The 18,574-nt window shown below is 36.9% G+C and overlaps 1 protein-coding gene across 3 annotated transcripts in view; it reads left to right on the top strand.

Moving 5' to 3' along the window:
• The window catches only part of Pik3c2g (phosphatidylinositol-4-phosphate 3-kinase catalytic subunit type 2 gamma), a 324,648-nt gene that overhangs the window by 16,125 nt on the left and 289,949 nt on the right, over positions 1–18,574 (top strand). For all 3 annotated transcript variants that reach the window (XM_057780802.1, XM_057780793.1, XM_057780784.1), the window contains exons 5-6: positions 12,050–12,152; positions 18,085–18,155. In XM_057780802.1, coding sequence (XP_057636785.1) covers positions 12,050–12,152; positions 18,085–18,155 — 174 coding nt within the window. The remainder of the gene's footprint in view (positions 1–12,049; positions 12,153–18,084; positions 18,156–18,574) is intronic.

The following is an 18,574-nucleotide window of genomic DNA, read 5'->3' as shown; positions in this document are numbered from 1 at the left end:
TTGCTTTGCTACGCAACGCAAATAAGCATTATTTATCTGTTTGAGACACACTCAACAACTAGGCTGGTGTTTTCCCTCAACCTATGATTGTAACTTATATTCAACTCAACCTCAATAAAATGTTATAGTTTATTTGATTTCATCATGACCCATATCAAAAAAATGTCTTCTGAATACATAAACCTCTAAACTCATGCCTGGTATTCAATGCCAAAATTTGAGATCAAAGAACATGAAAGAACTTCAAATATCTGCAACAAATTTTAACAGCAGGAAATATAACACAGGAAACTGTATCACCAAAGAGGTCAGACTTCGAGAATATGTGATGCAGAATGATTTTAAGGGTACATTCTTTTTAAGAAAAAACTGTTTCCAATAAGTAAAGCTCCCATAAATACCTGAGTAGTTGTTCCATTGAAGTGTTACACAGAATATCTTACATGCTTTCATGCTAATATGATTTTTGTTATGCACAGCAAAATGGGTTTTTAATATTTTTATAGTCATCTAATTATCTTAAAATTTCAGTTGATCAGGCTAGACTAGTGAGGAAGTTACAGAGTATTTGCATGACTTAATTACATTTATTAGCTCCCTAAAAATAATTGAGGGACCAAAATACTCAAAGTAGTGTGTGTATGTGTGTGTGTGCATATATACTATTATTTGAGTTACAGTTTGCCAATATTGATATAATTATGTTTAACATTCAGATAGTATTACCATTCTTTAGAATATGAGGTTTAAATTTTATTTTTTAGTTAATCACTATATCATTTTTTCTAAAGAGTATCTCTTTAGAATGTAGAAATCTGCTGCTGATGTTCCCTGGGGAGCTGGAGAAATGGCCCATGCGTGAAGTGCTTGTAGAAGCATAGGGACCAGAGTTCATACCCCTAGCACCTGAGCTCATACCCTTAGCACCCGTGCTAAAGTTCTTTAAGGGGATATGGTCCTGTTGTCTCAGTGCATTCTGGCCAGCATGTCTAGCTGAAATGATGAGTTTCCAGTTCAGTGAGAGGCTCTGTCTCAAAAGTGCTGAAGAGAGTGATTGAGGATTAACCTCTGGCTCACACATACCTGCATTGTTAGCCATACCTGCATACACACTTGCACATAGAGTTCACATGAGAAGAAATGTTTTCTACAGAAAGAACACGTGTAACATGCAGTAAGTTAATTATGAAATAAGAAATACTTGAGACCTTCATACTGACACTCCTATTTGTCTGGATTAGTCTATTTGATAAAATTGCAGTGGTAACAATAACATCTGTCAGTAAGTCCTAATCGCTTGCTTTGTGCTGTCTAGACATCTAAGTCTTGGAACATATTTAGGAGATAGTTATTATAGTGCCCTACTTTATACATGGAAACATTTAATCTTTCTTCCAGGTCATACAGAGCTAGAATAAACAGTAAATTCAAACTGATATTTGCTTGAACTGCTCTGACTTTCCACTGTAAAACACTTGATTGGAATTCAGGAAAGAAACAGTAATAATCTTTTGTGCTGTGGTCATCAGAAAAATACACACAATTTTGCAGGGGTTGGGAGGAGTAGAGACAGAGGGACAGAGTCGCCCGTTCCCACAGTACTAAAAGTGACATTTACAAATGTTTGATCAGCAAATTAAAATTACACAGATGGCTCCAACACAATCCCTGCCATCTTCCTGGCCCTAGTATGAGTGTCATTATAAGACTGGAAATCAACAGACTGCAGGTCAGTGGGAGGCAGGTGAACAGCAAGAACTGAAAGCAGTGCACAGAAAAGTTAATGACCAACTTCTACTAAAGAATGAACACCCAGGCAGGCATTCAGTGATCAATAGTCTCAACAGCCTCGAAATATGTAAAATGCACTAATAATTAGTTCTTACAAATAACCACCAACTGACCAAAACAGACTCAAGAAAGCGAGTCACAATTCAAATGGACAAGGATACTAAAAGAGTTTAATATAAGAAACACACATTTAAACAACCAATTATTGTTATTTTTTAATGAAATATGTTAAAATACTGAGGAAGTTCAGTAAAATAATTGGTATCAGTCATAAAGTTTTTAAAATGTAAACGGATGCAGCAGGAGCTGAAGGAAATTTGACCCCAAATTAAAATTCATCTAAAGACTTTATAACGTCTTTAATCTGTTAAGCAATTCTGCTTCTACAATTTGTCTTTTTAAAGACCTTGTCTCATGTCTATCAAGCCAGCTTTGAACTTGCTGTGTTGTCCCATTAGCTTCTGATCTTCCTGCCTCTCCCTCTGAAATGTTGGGAGTGCAGACATATGCAGACATATGCCAACCCCCTGAACTCAGGTTACAAGGGGTCAATAGGACTAGGGAGGGCTTCGTGCATGTCAGGTAAGCACCTACAGACTGAGCTACATCCTCAAGCCTTTGCTTTTACAAATATTACTAAAAAAAATCATAAATGCACAAAAATCTTTGGCTATAATGATATTTAGTATATCTTAGTATCCCATGGGGGAAAATGTAAAATAGCTAGATTTCCACATTACTTAAAATAAATGCAACACATCTCTTGAGACATAATTTAGTAAAAAATATGGTATTCATTAATGATTTTAAGATAGTAATATAAATGATATAAACTCGTGTTGTAAATTATAAAAGCAAAAAATGCCTTGATTTACATTTTTCTTTAAATATAAAGTATGGAATCAGTATCAGACTAGTTATACTGAAAAAAAACTATTAAACATATGATAATTATTCATTTTTCTTTATAAACTTTCCATAGAATGTTTAACAGTTTTTTTCTGGAATTTAAGGAAATAAAAGTGTTAAAAAAAAATCTTCTATGACAATGTAGCTGAAAGTGGTACACTTTAAATCGCTGGATCCCAGCACAGTGGTAGTTGTCAGCTCAGCATTTGAGAACTTGATTATGAGTTCTAGGCAAGGCTGATATTCACAACAAGACTGTCATAAACAAACAAAACCACCCAAAGTAGTTAGGAGGTTAAGAGTAAGAGATGCAGCTCTTGCAGAAGATATGAGTTTGGTGCCCAGCACCCACACTGTTTGCCTCAAAACTACTACTAAGTCCAGCTCTGGGGATCCAGTGCCTTCTTCTGGCCTCCATAGGCATCTGTCCTCATGTTTACATGCCCACACAGATACATACAGACACACATTATTGAGATTAAAATGAAAATGAATAAAAGGAATTAAATGTGGTCTACCAAGTACCGAAATCATGAAAGACCAGTGAAAAGCAGATACAAAACATTGATCAGATTTCAAAGTAAGTTCAGTAACACAATTCTCAGGGAAACAGACATTTAGGAGAAGCAACACTATTAATCAAATTGGAGATGGGTTGAGAATTTCAGAACTGAAGGGCATGTAATATGTAGTGATAATGAATCTGATTGTAGGAAAACTGGAAGTGTAACATGAAGGGGGCTGTTTGTTGAAGTTTATGTCCTGCCCAGTTCCCCACAGCTGGCAAGCCCCAAAGAAAATAACACAGAGGACTCTATAAAATTATAAACTGATTGGCTCATTAGCTTGGACTTTTTATTAGCTCTTGTAGCTTATATTAACCCATTATTCTTATCTATGTTAGCCGCATGGCTTAGTACCTTTCTCAGCGGGGCAGCTCACATGTTGCTTCTTCGATGGTCTGGGCTGGACTGGGAGGAATGGGCTTCCTCCTTCCTAGAATTCTCCTGTTCTCATCTCCCTGACTCTACTTCCTCTCTGGTTGACCCATCTATACTTCCTGCCTAGCCAATCAGCATTTATTCAAAATAAACAGATTTACAGAATACAGACAATTCTCCCGCACCAAGGAAAACTGGAAGAAATTGTGGAAGTAGTTTAGTTCATTTGTTCTAATAAAAGTACATATATCTTCCATGCAGAATATGCTGGGTGTTTATTTTAAAAACTTTCTTTTTTCATTTTACATACCAACCCCAGTTCCTCTTCCTTCTCCTTCTCCTTCTCCCTCCCCCCTTCCCCAACTCATCCCCCATCCACTCCTGAGAGGAGGTAAGGCCTCCCTTAGGGAATCAACAAAGTCTGGCATACTACATTGAAGCAGGATCAAGCCCCTCCCCTTGTATTTGGCTGAACAAGGTATCCCATCATAGGGAATGGGCTCTGAAAAGTCAGTTCATGCACCAGGATATGTCCTGGTCCCACTGCTGTTCTGAAAATATAAACATTATGGAGTGGCTAAATCAAGCTGGCACCCGTATTATTTCAGGTACTTAAGATCTGCTCTCCTATGGGAAACATTGGTTTTAAAGAACTGAATCATTAGGAAAGGTGGAAAAGAAAGACCTTAAGGACATGTATATCCAAATAGTAGCAGGAAGAAGAGGTCAGAAAACTGAAGGAAACCTGATAAAATCAACAGGATAGCTTAGAAAACACAAGGAAAGAGAACGCTCTGAATATCATGTGATATACCACCAAATGCTGAAAACAAAGATTGTGTGAGTGAAACGACACTAAATTTGACAACTTATAAGTTATTTATTGACATAAATAAGATGAATATCAGTGCAGTTGGAGCAGCAAGGTTTCAGTTCATTAAGGACATAAGGTAAAGAGACTGGGACTATGGCTCAGGGGCTAAGAGCACCAGATGCCTTTGCAGAGGACCCAGGCTCAGTTCACAGCACTAGCATGGCAACTTACATCTGTCTCTAACTCTAGTGCCCAGGGAACCAAGCACACTTTCTGGCCTCTTTGGGCAACGCGCAGGTGTGCGCACACACACACACACACACACACAAAATGCACATAAATATAAGTAGGAAAATATTCATATACATTTAAAAATTACTAATTATGGAGTGGAAATAAGACAATCCTATTTAAAAATTAAATCTCAACCATACTTGTTGAGATCTGGGGAAGTGGAGACTGAAGGACCAAGAGTTCAAGTTCATCCTCAGCTGCATAACAAATCGAAGGTCAGCTTGGGCTACATGAGACCTTGTGTCTACATAAAGCATAAATCACCTTACTTAGAATTTAAAATCATCTTGAAGATTTTTCCTTTATAAGTCCTGTCAGTTCATCTCCATAATTCATATAAGTTGGACGATTAAACACTTTATTGCAAAGTGTAGTTGCCTTCTATTCAAAGTAAAAATTAAACCTGTAGTCACCAGTGGGGGAAAGATTAAGTCACACACAGTTTAGGACAATATTGCAGAGTAATGGGCAGTAAGCACTGGGTTTTAACCATTCTGGGAGTGTATCTTCTTCTCAACAAAATTAGGGATAGCATTTAGCAAAGAAATGAATGGATTTTTTTAACCACATTTAAATACTCCACTATACATTTTGAACTTTCATTGAGCACCCAGGACTTCATTTATCAGAACCCAGGGCTGTCACAGAGTAGAATGGAGCAGGTCACCACTGAGCCCTCTCATACTGCTGAGAGCATGTTGTGTCTGGCACAGTAGGAAGACCTTGAGTTACTTTCATTTTAAGTTCATTCCCAGGACATTTTCTGGAGTTTTAAATTAGTTGTAGCATCTATTCACAATTAGTTGACAAAAAAAAAGCAAACAACAGTCTTGCATTTGATTCTTAGTCAATCACTCAAATTTGAACAATGCAGGTTGCTTGGAGTTATTAATATATGCTACATGTAAGGACCATGACATACTCCAGATCAGGGATTTTGAAACAAATAAAATGGGAGAAGCATTATTCACCAACAGATTTGATAAAGGAAGCTACAGCCCTATGCAGAGCATTAGCAAAAAGACATAGGAAAGCAGTTCTAAGTAGAGCTACACTAATTATACCTAGGCATACAAGAGCAAGCATGTAGGTACCAAGTTGCTTTTTTTTGCTTCAAGTAACAATTTACCAAAGCTAATAATTATTAAATCTTGTTCAGTTAGTTGTGTTGAAATAATCCGGTTCTCTGATTTTCTTAAACAGTTTGATAGAGAAAGTTGGTGTACCATAGTAACAGAACCTTGGTAAAGGTCAAATTATTATTTTAATGTTTATTCTTGAATGTTTTAAATTAGTAAGGTCTACAGAATGTTTCTCCAGAGATTTGTTGGAGAAATAACAAAACCTTGCGATGCAATCAAATCTGTCTGCCTGATCTTCTGGGGTAGTAACTGCAATATTTTGTGTGCTGCAAACTCCCAAAGAGCTTAGGGGAGCCTAGTATATAATTTTGTAGAGGACACAAATGATTAACATTAACTACATGTTTATTGACTGAGTATCATAAGTAACTCTATCTGCGTAAGATTGTTTTGCTTAATTGGCGAGCTTAATTGCTTAACTTAATTGTTCTGACTGAATATAAAAAGCAAAGGTGTTGTGAATGAGTTGTGATAAAATATTTCTCCTAGATAAAAAAGTTTTAATTGTATTTAGTTAATTTTATTTTAAGCTAGATATAGTTTTGTACTCTTCATATATTCACATGAAGAATATGAAGGATAGGTGCTTTCTTATAGATGAAAGTAATCAGAAAAGCAGGGCACTTGAGTAGATGAGCTGAAATCCATTTGGTTCATTTCCCTACTGAGTAAAGACTCTTAGTATCAACTTATGCCCTCATGGAAGCAAGGTTGTTCAGATCCATGACTGCCCTTTGCTAACTAACTCATGCTTGCCATCCCAGAGTTTGGAATTTAACCTGTTACTGTCTCTTTTAGAAGTCCAACTTTTGTTATTCATGCTCCCCCAAAAGAGAAATGGCAGTAACTGAGCAGCCCTGGTTAAGAGAAACCCCCACTGTGTCGCCGATTTTATCTGTTCTCTTTCAGCCATGAGAAAATACCCGAAACAAGGCGCAAATTATGGAAGTAGGGTTTACTTCAGCTTCCAGTTCAATGGGATGTAGTCGTCTGTGGAGGAGAATTCAGAACATGATGAGCATGAGGTCATATCTGCAGTCAGGAAGCAGAAGGTGATGAATGCTGGTGCTCAGGCAGCTCTCGCCTTTTTACGCAGTCTAAGACACCAGCCCAGGCAATGGTGACAGCCATCCACATTTAGGAAATGAATTCCACCTCAGTTAACCTGTGTTAGAAAACTCTGTCATGCCAAAAACTTGTCTCTGTGGTGATTCTAGATCCAATCAAAATGACAATCAATATTAGCAATCACATTAATATTTTAACATTTGCTATATTCACCTTATATAAATGGCCTGCTTAGAGGAAGGGTTAAAAGTTCAGCTGAATTGCTGAATCTTCCTCAAGAAGTATTTCCAAAAGATGCCCGTGGCCCTGGCTCTCAATGTTCACAAAACCAAAGGGTAATAGATTTTCCTGTATTATACTAACATTTCACAGAACACTTGTGGATGCTTCTTTTGCATAGATGCTGGAGACAGACCCCAGATTGCTAAATGACCATTTTCCAGTTTGTTGCATCCCAGTCCAGAAATACTTTATAAATGGGAAAATAACCATTTAGCTAGTGTGGCTTAAGTAATCTAATTTATTTATATTATGTATATTGAGTTGTTGCTACAGGAGGATGCCTGTGAGTTAGAGAGCAGCTTGGCCTACTAAGAGAGACTGTATTAGTTAAATATCTGCTGCTGTGACAAATCATCCTGGCAAAGCAGCTGAAGGAAGGATGGATTCATTTTGATTGATGGCACCAGAAAAAGAGAGTCTGTCATGGAAAGGAAGGCATGGCAATAGTCAGAGAAAGCATAGTGGTCGGAACAGGAAGATCACATATCTGCCCATACACAAAGCAGAGAGAGAGGGGGAGAGAGGGGGAAGGGGACAATCTATAAAGCTTCAAAACCTACCCCCAATGATATACTTCCTTCAGCAAGGATCCACTTCCTAAAGCTACCAAAACCTTCCTAGACCGGACACTAGCCAAGGACCAAGTGCTCAAGTCATCAAGTCTATGGGACATTGTTGTAGAATATTATTGTAAGGTGTGTTGCTTTTTTTATGCTGCATTTGTTTAACTCTGTGAAGCTGTGACTTTTTTGCCTCTCTAAAAAACACCTGGTGGTCTAATAAAGAGCTTAATGGCCAATAGCAAGACAGGACCAAAGATAGGTAGGGCTGGCATGCAGAGAGTATAAATAGAAGGAGAGATCTGGAAGAGGGAAGGAACAAGAACAAGAAGAGGACACAAGGGGTCAGTCACACAGCCAGTCATAGAGTAAGCATGAAAGTAAGATATACAGAACAAAGGAAAAAGCCAGAGGCAAAAGGCAGTTGTGATAATTTAAGTTTTGAAAAGCTGGCTAGAAACACACCAAGCTCAAGTTGGCATTTATAAGTAATAATAGGTCTCTCCATATGTGATTTATTTGGGTGCTGTGTGACAGGCCCCCAAAGCAGCAAAAAAAAAAAAAAAAAAAAAAAAAAAAAAAAAAAAAAAAAAAAAACCTAATGAAAGAGTAAAAAAAAACAACAACAGGACATTTCTCATTCAAACTATGACACATACTTTGTCTCAAAATAACACAGAGAAAATAATGCTTTGAACCTTACTATCCTATTAATCTGTGGTATATATTTATTACAAATACAGCACCCGTGTGAATGTCGATGTAAACAGTACCCACTGTTATGAAAATCAGCATCCATACCTGTACATTATTAGAATCCTTTTCCCCCATAAGACATGTATTTGCATATCGTTTTGATATTATGCTTATTATTCATTATTTACATAAATAGAGTGCCATAATTTTACTTTCAAATAGCATGAGCTATTTGTGAGTAGGAAATAGGGGTAATTATGTACACATATTTAACCTTTCATCTTAAGCAGCTTCTCTGCGCATAGCTGTACCTAGGATGTTAAGTAGCACACAACTGGAGTCAAGGAGTCATTGGGAGAATAAATAACAGATTGCGGAAATCTTGATACACTAGTACACATGAGGAATAAAAGAAGCAAACTGTTATCTGTCTTGTAGGGATTCAGTTAATTGAAGAGATAAAGTTTTACACATGATTATTAAAACATATGCCAAAGAGTCATATTTAAAATCTAGATATCAAAGCTGACATTGTGGTTTCTGTGTTCACACTCTATGAGTTATAGAATATTATCAACTTGGCCAGTTCCTTTGATGCTCAGACCCATCCCTACAATGCCCACTTCTGTTGCCAAACTATGCTGCTCTCTTTCTCTTGAAATGTTAACATCCTTCTCCTCTCGAGTTGAGGAATCCTCAAACAGAGATTGATTCTCTCTCCTCTCGTTATGCACTACGCTCTACATAGCACCAATTTATTTATCTGTTCTTTAATGCTTTCTTCAGCCTTCACTTTCTTTTTTTCTAACACAAAAATAACAGGTGGCCCAGTTTTTCTCAAGTCAAAAAAATTGTAAAAATGTATTCATACGTTTAAAAATATGTATTGTATCATTTGTGTGTATGAGTCTGTGTGCATGTATGCCCTACTGCATATTGGTTGGTGATGGTGGGGATCAGAGGGAGGGGCTGAATCCCTGGAGCTGCAGCTACAGGCTTCTATGAGCAGCCTAGTGTGAGTGCTGAGAAGCAAACTCGGGTCCTTCAGAATGGTAGCAAGTGGTCTTACTTTCTGTGCCATATTTCTAGTTCTCCTGTTTAATTAAAAAAAAAAACAATAGATACAAGGACTATGTCAACATATAGTCAGTAGTACTGAGATATTTTGCCTTGTTTCCTATGATAAACCTTCATAGCAGTGTGTGTTTTTTACACTTATAGCACATGGTAATCTAGTAAGCCTTAGTACGTAACTGGCAGTGGGTGTCCAAAGACCACTATACTAAACAGCTCAACCCAGGTTGAGCTATATAAAGTAATATATAAAGTAATACAGCCGTTAGATACAAGAATGACAACTCTAAATTCTCAATTAAAATTTAAAGAGGTCCTGGAGAGATGACTCAGTAGTCAAGAGCACTGGTTGCTCTTCCAAAAGACCCAGGCTCAATTCCTAGCACCCAAATGGTGGCTAATAGCCATTTGTAACTCCAGTTCCAGGGTCATGATACCCTCTTCTGTCCTCCATAGGCACCCAGCTATAGACATAGGTAAAACACCCATATACATAAATTAAAAACAAATAATGTTTTCTAAAGTTATAGGTAATTTAGAACATTTTAACAGTGTGATGTACTTGTCTGACATGATTAGGAACAAATATTCCCAGATATTCAATAAACTCTTAGTGTAAAAGACCCCCAATGGCTTCATAAATTTTCATTTTGGCAACCTTCATGTGAAGCATGATTAATAAAACCTCATAGACAGATATTGGGGTTCAACTTGAAGGCCAGAAAAGCAAAGCAGCTAGTCACTGGTTCTTACTTCAACCTTATTCTTAAATGGCAATCCTGTCTCGAGGAAACCTCAGAATGAGACTGAGACTGAGAGCTGTCTCCTCTTGTTTGATAATCCTCTTTAGTTCTGGGATTAAGTGCGTACACAATTACCACCCGGTTTCTATAGCAAACTAATATGGCTATTGGGATTAAAGGTGTGTGTCATTGCTGCCTGGTCTGTAAGGCCAGTGTATCTTTTCTGATCTTCAGGCAAGCTTTATTTTTTAAAATACAAAAATGCCACTACATTCATGCATTTAACAAAGACCCTTTGAGCAGAATACTTTAGCACAATGCATCCTTTTAATAACAGTCAGAGATACTGGAATTTACAGCTGTATTGAAGAATGTTAGAACCCAGAGGATTAAAATGTATTCTTAAAAGCTACAGAGAAACAAAAAGAAAAAAAGAAAAAGAAAAGAAAAAGAACTCCTATACTAACTAATAGCCTTCCTTTGAAAATGTCATCTATATTTACATGTAATTAAGATGGAGCATCTATCTCTTCCTTATCATCAGCACTGACTAGTGATGGCGCTTTCCTCTAGAGAGCACACTCTTTCCTGGCCTCTCCAGTGTGCATCATCTTTTCCCTCTTTTCTTAGGTTTTCCTTCATTTTTCTCTAGAATAACAAGAGCCAATAAAAGATGACATTATTTAATATGACCTTATATATATATATTTAATATGTTTCTTACAAATCATAATAGCAATGTGGAAAACACTTTAGTGTTGTATGCAATTCACATGTGGAAAGTATTATTTCAAAATGTTGTCAGAATTGCTACTGATACAGAAGTCCTTCATTTCATAGAAAACTCAATTCTTGTTAGATATGGCATGCTTTAAATTGAAAATTAATTTTGCCCATCATGTAAATTGCATTTGGGAAAATAATTTATGTGGGGAAAAGTGCTTAGAAATAGAAAGAAACAAAAGTCAATACATACACCTGAAACACAAAATGACTTTTTTTTAAATTTAATTTTCTTTTTTTGGTGTGTAATTTGTACTATACTATATAATTATATGATTAGTTGTTATATATTTAATGTATTATTTTAATATTACATATTATAATTATATAAGTATAAAAATATGAAATAAATTAGACAATATTGTCTTGTTAGTCCTTTGATCAATTCTAAGGAAGACAGTATTTAATTCCACATAGTTTAAGTTTAATTGCCATAACTAATGTAATAGAGCTGGTAAATATGTCTTGAAAGTCCACGCTGTTTCCAGAATATCACTCTGTTGACTGGATAAACTGGTCCCCATACAGACATTGTAGCAACAACTAGCCCAACCCAAAACATGTTGAGGTAGCTTGCTGAAACCATCTCTGAACACATATAGATTATACTGTACTGTAATTTAATATGCCCATTCCACAAGTAGATATTTTCTTCTTAATGCATTAAAAATTTTTATACATTGTCATATACAGCTAGATACGCCTATCTTCTTTCATTATTCATTTAACATAGTACACAAATAAATATATGTAATGTATGAATATTCATACGAACATATGTATGGATGAACTCAATGCATACATGTGCTCACAATTTACCATTAGCAAATTTTATCAGACTAAGTTTTAAGAAAAAAGCAATGATGAAGTCATAAAGGAAGGATGACAACACATTTTGGAGAATTTTTGTGAAGATATAATTGTGTTCATCCTTTTTCTTCTTCTTCTTCAGGGATCACTGTTTAGGGAGCCACAAAATATTTCAGAAAAGTAAATCTGTTTTTCAACTTCATCTTCAGAAAAACAGAGACGTCCCAGGAAAGTTCTGTCGGAAGGTAAGACTTTCTGAATGTGGGTGTCAGTTTGGCACATTGACACATTTAAGGAGCGTAGCTCCATCTTGATGGCTTGCTGCCAATTTGGAATTACTTAGCTTAATGAACAGGTGTTTATTTCACTATAGTTATTAAAACATGATAAAATATTTTCATGAAATTCCTTAACAATCCAGACCGAAACAATAATAATGAATTTGTAACTTCAACCTTTGGGTGGTAAACTGGAAATTTGTCTCAATATACCCCCAAATTTATAAGTTGGAGACTGAACCTCCAAGGGTTAGGATTTAGAAGACAACATCAAATGGTGCACACCTAAGTTTAGAATAGATGAGATTCGAGTTCTTATTAAATCAATGCCCACGTAAGAGGTTGGATCCCCTCCATTGGAATAGATCCTGGAAGCAGCTGGCTACAATTTAGGCAGATGCCTCCCTTTGAACTTAAAACCCCTTGACCTCTATAACTATAAAAAATCTGTTGTTTTAACACAATCTATGGTCCTAATGGTATTATATGGCTATAGCATTCCAGGATGACTAGTCATTCGGCCTGACAGCAGGCCAATTGATTTCCTAAGAAAACAGTTTTTGAGAGACCTACTGAGGTCACCATATGCATGCTTCCACATAATCACTTAGAAACAATGGGAAATACAAATATAAACAAGAGCCCTACTGATGGCAGAAAAACAGCACAGTTCTTGTCCTGTGTGAAGACTATTTATGTCCTGTCAATGTAGCTTACATCCAACCAGATTAATATTCATAACTGCATATAATAATCTTCCAAGAGAGAGATGAGGGTACTTTAATGATACAATTTCATGTGGTTAAATGTGAATTCTATTTTCCTGTGTGATGTCTTGAGATACTCCCAGCCCAAATTGCACAGTGTTCATGAACTTTGCTGTCTTGTCAGGTTTCATCCACAGAATCTTCCAATTACCTGCTTTAAGCAGAAATCCCAACATCCTGTCATTTCCATCAGATAACAGATTTCTAGTGTGTGACTTTTTTCTATATGGTATGAGCTCTTTCATCATAAAAATAAATGTCAGAAATCACATCCATTTGCAATATATCTATGTGGAATATAACATAATGAGGCCAAAAGAGAGTTGTTTAGAAATTTCTCTTGGATCTGGCTTCTGGTTCAGCCATTGTTGACAGTTTCAGGACTGTACATCTGAAATCTAGGTAGAGTAATATCACAAAATCCAACTGATACCTCAATGCTAATAAGCTTATGTTTCTTCAAATTACCTTCAATGTTGCAAAAAAAAGTTGAAATTGTGATATTTTATTGCCACACAGGGAGGAAGAAGAAATGTGTGGCTCTAATTTACTTGTTGATAAAATAAATTTTTGACTCATGTAGTAGTCCACAAATCACTAGTGCTTCAGTCTCATATAAATTAAAGTACTTAGGAGTTGGAGAGTTGGCTCAGTGACTAAAAATTCTTGGTGGTTTTGCATAAGACCCAAGTTCAACTCCTAGAACCCAGATGCAGCGGCTGACTACTGCCCATAACTCCAGCTCCAGGGGATACAGTGCCCCCTTCTGGCTCCCACAAGCATCTGCACTCACATGCACATACTCATACATAATCACACATGCATAAACTGAATTAAGAACTAAAAATCGTTAAAGATCTAAAACTCACACAATTCTAACACACTGATATAATCATGTTTTATATGAGACATTTATCTAAAAACATTTCATATTCATGATTCTGTTAAAACAAATACAGAAACAGCATCCCACTGTAATTATCTCAGGTTTCAGAAATGGAACCAGTGATCTTAGATTTGAGCCAACCCACAAATCTTCAGAGCTTGGATGCTATCCTATCAACTTACATAAGAGAAAGATATTGATTTATACACTACACTGTATTTAGATTTGAGATAAATGATATCTGGACAAAATTTTCATTTTATGTGTGTAGTTGTCAAACTACAGTCACTTGAGAAAAGGGGTCCTCAAAGGAAGAATCATCCTCTCAGGTTGTCCTGTGAGCATATCTGGAGCTCATTTTCCAAATGATGGTTGACAGCCGAGGTCCTAGCCCACTGTGGCTGCTGTCAGGCCTCACAGTGAATCTGGAGTTATAAAGCAGACGGAGCAAGCCATGGGAAGAGAGCCAATAAGCAGAGTTCTTCCATGGCTTGCTGCAGGTCCCCTGCCTTGGCTTCTGTCCACGACCAACTGTAAAATGTAAGATAAGACAAACCATTCCCCCATAAGCTGGTTTTGGACAGCGTTTCATCACAAAGATAGAGAAGCTAAGTAGGACAATGTGTATTTTCATTTACTTTATTTTGTCTTCTTGCAGCTATATCCACCCTGCCCAAAGCCTGGGACACCATAGAGATTTAAAAATGAACCCCATTCTGTATGTATTAGGTTGTAGGCACTAACTGAAGCTCTTAGAGGATTAAATAGGTGAAGTGGGGGAAAGCAAGTGATAAATACTCTTGTCTCCTTATCATCTGTAACTAACAGTGTCAACTTATAAACCAAAGCATTTAATAGGAGCCTCACAGTTCCTGAAGGTTAGAGTCAATGAACAAGCTGGAAGGGAATGTGACTGCAAGTTAGGAACTTGACTTCATCAAATCCACAAGCAGGAGGCAGATAGAGTGCTAACTTGAAATGGCATAAGGTTTTGAAACCTCAAAGCCCACCTCCATCAAGTGAAACAACTCCTGTAATAAGACCACACCTCCTAATCCTTCTTAAACAGATCCACCAACTGGTGACCATGCATTCAAATATATGAGCCTAAGGGGGACATTCTCATGCAAATCACCACAGTTCCTGTCATAGTTAGCTTTAGCTCTCAAATTGACATAATCTAGAGTCAGCTCAGGAAAAGAGAACTTCATTTGAGGAACTATTTCCATCAGACTGGCCTGTGGCTGGGTATATAGGGCATTTTCTTGATTAGTAATTGATGTAGCAGGGTACAGTCCATTGTGGGCAGTATCATCCATGGGAAAGGGGGCCTGGGCTGTGAATGAAAAGTAGCAAAGTTGCATTCCTCTGTGGTCTCTGTTTCTGTTCCTGTTGTTTGGTTTCTGCCTGGAACTCCTGCCTTGCCCTCCCTCAGTGATATAACCCAGTTATATAAGGCAAACACACCCTTTCTTCCTCAAGTTACTTTGCATGGTGTTTTCATCACATAGACAGAGAGCCAACCAGGAGAGCTGCTTCCGTTTCAACACAAGTTTAACAAATGTTCCCCTCTTGCAATGCTCGTGAATTGAATACAACTGGTACAGCTGATTGGCTTTACTTCTTTATTTTTTTAAATTACCATACTTAAAATAACTTATCCTTATTTTTATAGTCTTCATAAATAGTGAATGTCCTTTCTTAATTCTAATTTTAAAGTGATACAAAATTCTCTTTTATTTTCAGAATTTCAACTGTAAAAATTATGAAAAGCATAGTTTCTTTCTGGGAAGATAGTAAATGTGTTTAGCTTTCTGCATTAAACCAGGAATACAGTCATTTATACCACTTGACTCAATCTATTGGACTTGTTGCATTTAGGCAGTTACCCTAGTGATTTCTAATTGTGCAAAGCCTTATAGCACTCAATTTATCTCCAATGCTGTGATTGTTCAGGAAGTAACCTAATGGTTTTTAGCAATCAACTAGGTTTCAAAATTTTTAATGCTCTCACCTCAGTGAAATACAATGTAAATAACTGAATACCTTTCTCTTAACATTTCAATCCTCTTTAAAAAATCATTTAAATGTGATCAAAAGCGCTGTCGCAACTGTATAAGCTAATCACAGAAACATAAGCTCAGAGGATGTTCACAGAACAATGACAGTAATAGAGTTTTTTCAAAATGAGACCTTATACAAGTTGACTTCCAACTCTTAATCCTCCTGCCTCATTCTCTTAAATTCTGAGAACTGGCTCAGTAATAGATTTCATATAAGAAAAAAATAAGTTAATTATTTTTTTCTTAAGACAAAAATACTATGTCAGTTTTAGGGAAAATGACGTGCACAGTATGTTCCGTGGCAACTGAAGGTTCTCTCTGTACTTTGTAGATACTTCACAAAGCATTTCTAGGAGCCAGAGAGAGATAAATCAATGGTTAACAGCATTGGCTGCTCTCACAGAGGATTCAGGTTCAGTTCCCAGCACCAACAAAGCAACTCACAATCTTATTCACCTCCAGTTCCAGGGATCCAGCATGTTCTACTGACTGCAGCCATTACAACATATGATGTACATATGTACAAGCAGGCAAACTTCATACAAATAAAATAAGTAAATGCTTGAAATCAGTATTCCTAATAAATGGCAATAGGAAAAAGACCAATTTCCTCCACCTCCTCCTCAAAAAGCATATCTAGAGGCCAATAAAAAGCTTTTACAGTGTATATGCGAATTTAATATGGAGACATGCAAATAAAATTATTTTACCCATAAATAAAAGTTATTTACATGTTTGCTTTGATTTAACATCTGTGGAAATTGAAGTTCTACAAGATCTTAACTACATTCGTTATCTAAAGTATGTCTCAAAACGTTGGTCGTATGGCACACAGACACACCCCTAAATTCTTCTGCCTCTTTTTTCCAGTAAGTATTCTTACAAAACTTGTGCAAAAGAGCTTAGCAAAGCATATCCTTCATTGTAATGGCAAGGGCGGACCACACGAGGGCAACAAATTCAACCGTCTCTCTTTCTCACCACCCTACCCCTTGTAATTTCCCGAGTTTTACCCATTTTTATTTAGCTAAACTTTATTTTTTTTCTGTTTCAAAAGGAAAAACAATATCAGTGTCACAATTTTTGCCATAGCCACCCTGGTGACTCTAATGTAAAGTCCTACCTCTTAGCATTTCTGCGCTGTTTCCAACAGCACGCTCCCAAACTCTTGCTGTATTATCCTGAACTTGCTCTTTCCAAGTCACCTGGCTTCTGTTCAGCCTACCCACAGAACTAGATAACGTAAAAATGAATTCACCTTTGACGTACAGCAATATCTAGGACTTGCTTCTGATATTTTCTGTCAGGAACACAGGCTCTTTTAAAAATAGAGTGAGTTCAGAGGACTTACAACTCAGGTTATAAGAATTCTCCACAAAGAAACTTGTCACCCCCGTGTGGTCAACAGTGCCATTGCGCTGAAGATAGGACACTAAACCCTTGTACATAGAGTTTGCATGAATACTTATTGAGGCTGGAATCAAGGGGATTGTGTGTGTGTGCGCGCACGCGCACACATTTGCACACCTGCTTGTGTATGTGTGTTCAGGTATGTGAGTCTGTGCATAAGGGCCATAAGACTAATGTTTTAACGTAGACACTCTTGTCAATTTGAAGAAAGATAAATTGCCAGTTAATAACTTCTAGGACCTATATTACCGATAACTGTAATTTATTTGCCACCATTAGTGGCTCTCTTATACTTCAGCAATAGGATACAGTAAAGAAAAGAATTGGAATCATAGGTGTCTTCTATCAGGTGTCACATTGTCATGGCTTGGCATGCACACAGAAGAAGAAAAGGAGGGAGATGAAGAGACAGAGGCTCAAGAGGAGACTAGAAAGGGAAGGAGAGGGAGATGGGGAAAGAGAAGAGAAAAGTAGAAAAAATGGTGTCAAAAGCCAGCCTCCTTATTAGGAGAAATTACTGTTTGGCCTGGGAGGTACCCAGATGTTTTCCCAGCATCCTGGGGGTTTATCTTCATTCAAAGCTCAACCTACTCTTTCACTTGGAAAGAGAGCTCACACAGTTAAGGAAAGTAGTGGAAGTTATTTAAAATCAAGCTTAAAAATGACAAATAGAGGTTATCAAAGAGGAGAGCGAAATGACAGCAGGAAGCTATTTTTATCTGCTCCTCATTTCTATTCACTCCATAAATATTAATATAATTTTCTGTCTACAGAGTGAAGATGACCATAGTCTGTTTCATCTGAATCAGCTCCTAGAATTTACACATATTTGGAAAATATCCAGGTAAGATGTTCTTTCTCTCACCAAATTCTCAAATGCCAGATCCAATTTCTTTTCAGTTGGTTGGAAACATTGTCTGTACGTTGTCACTTTTGCACTTGACTAGGTATCTCCCTTTGGCAAACCCCACCAATAATTATCTCGTCTTTACAGCTACTCAGATGTACTCAAGGAATGATATGACTCTCATTTTGAAATATCTTTGCTGTTGGTTATTACACTCCAAAGATTTCTTTTTCTTATTCATTTTGTGAATTTGGGTATTCGTGGAACTCAGCTCATTGTAAAACTCAATTTCCACACCTTGAAAGTCACCATTAGCTGCTTAAAATTCCTCTGGATCTCCCTGATATAATTGGTATGTCATAAATAGAGGAGTGTGAATTCAAACTGGAAAACTCAACTGACAGGAAATGGGCATC

This window comes from Chionomys nivalis, chromosome 1 (genome assembly GCF_950005125.1).
Source record: "Chionomys nivalis chromosome 1, mChiNiv1.1, whole genome shotgun sequence".
NCBI classification, from domain to species: Eukaryota; Metazoa; Chordata; class Mammalia; order Rodentia; family Cricetidae; genus Chionomys; species Chionomys nivalis.
Note: the sequence above shows the minus strand (reverse complement) of the source record. Positions and strands in the feature narration are given on the sequence as shown.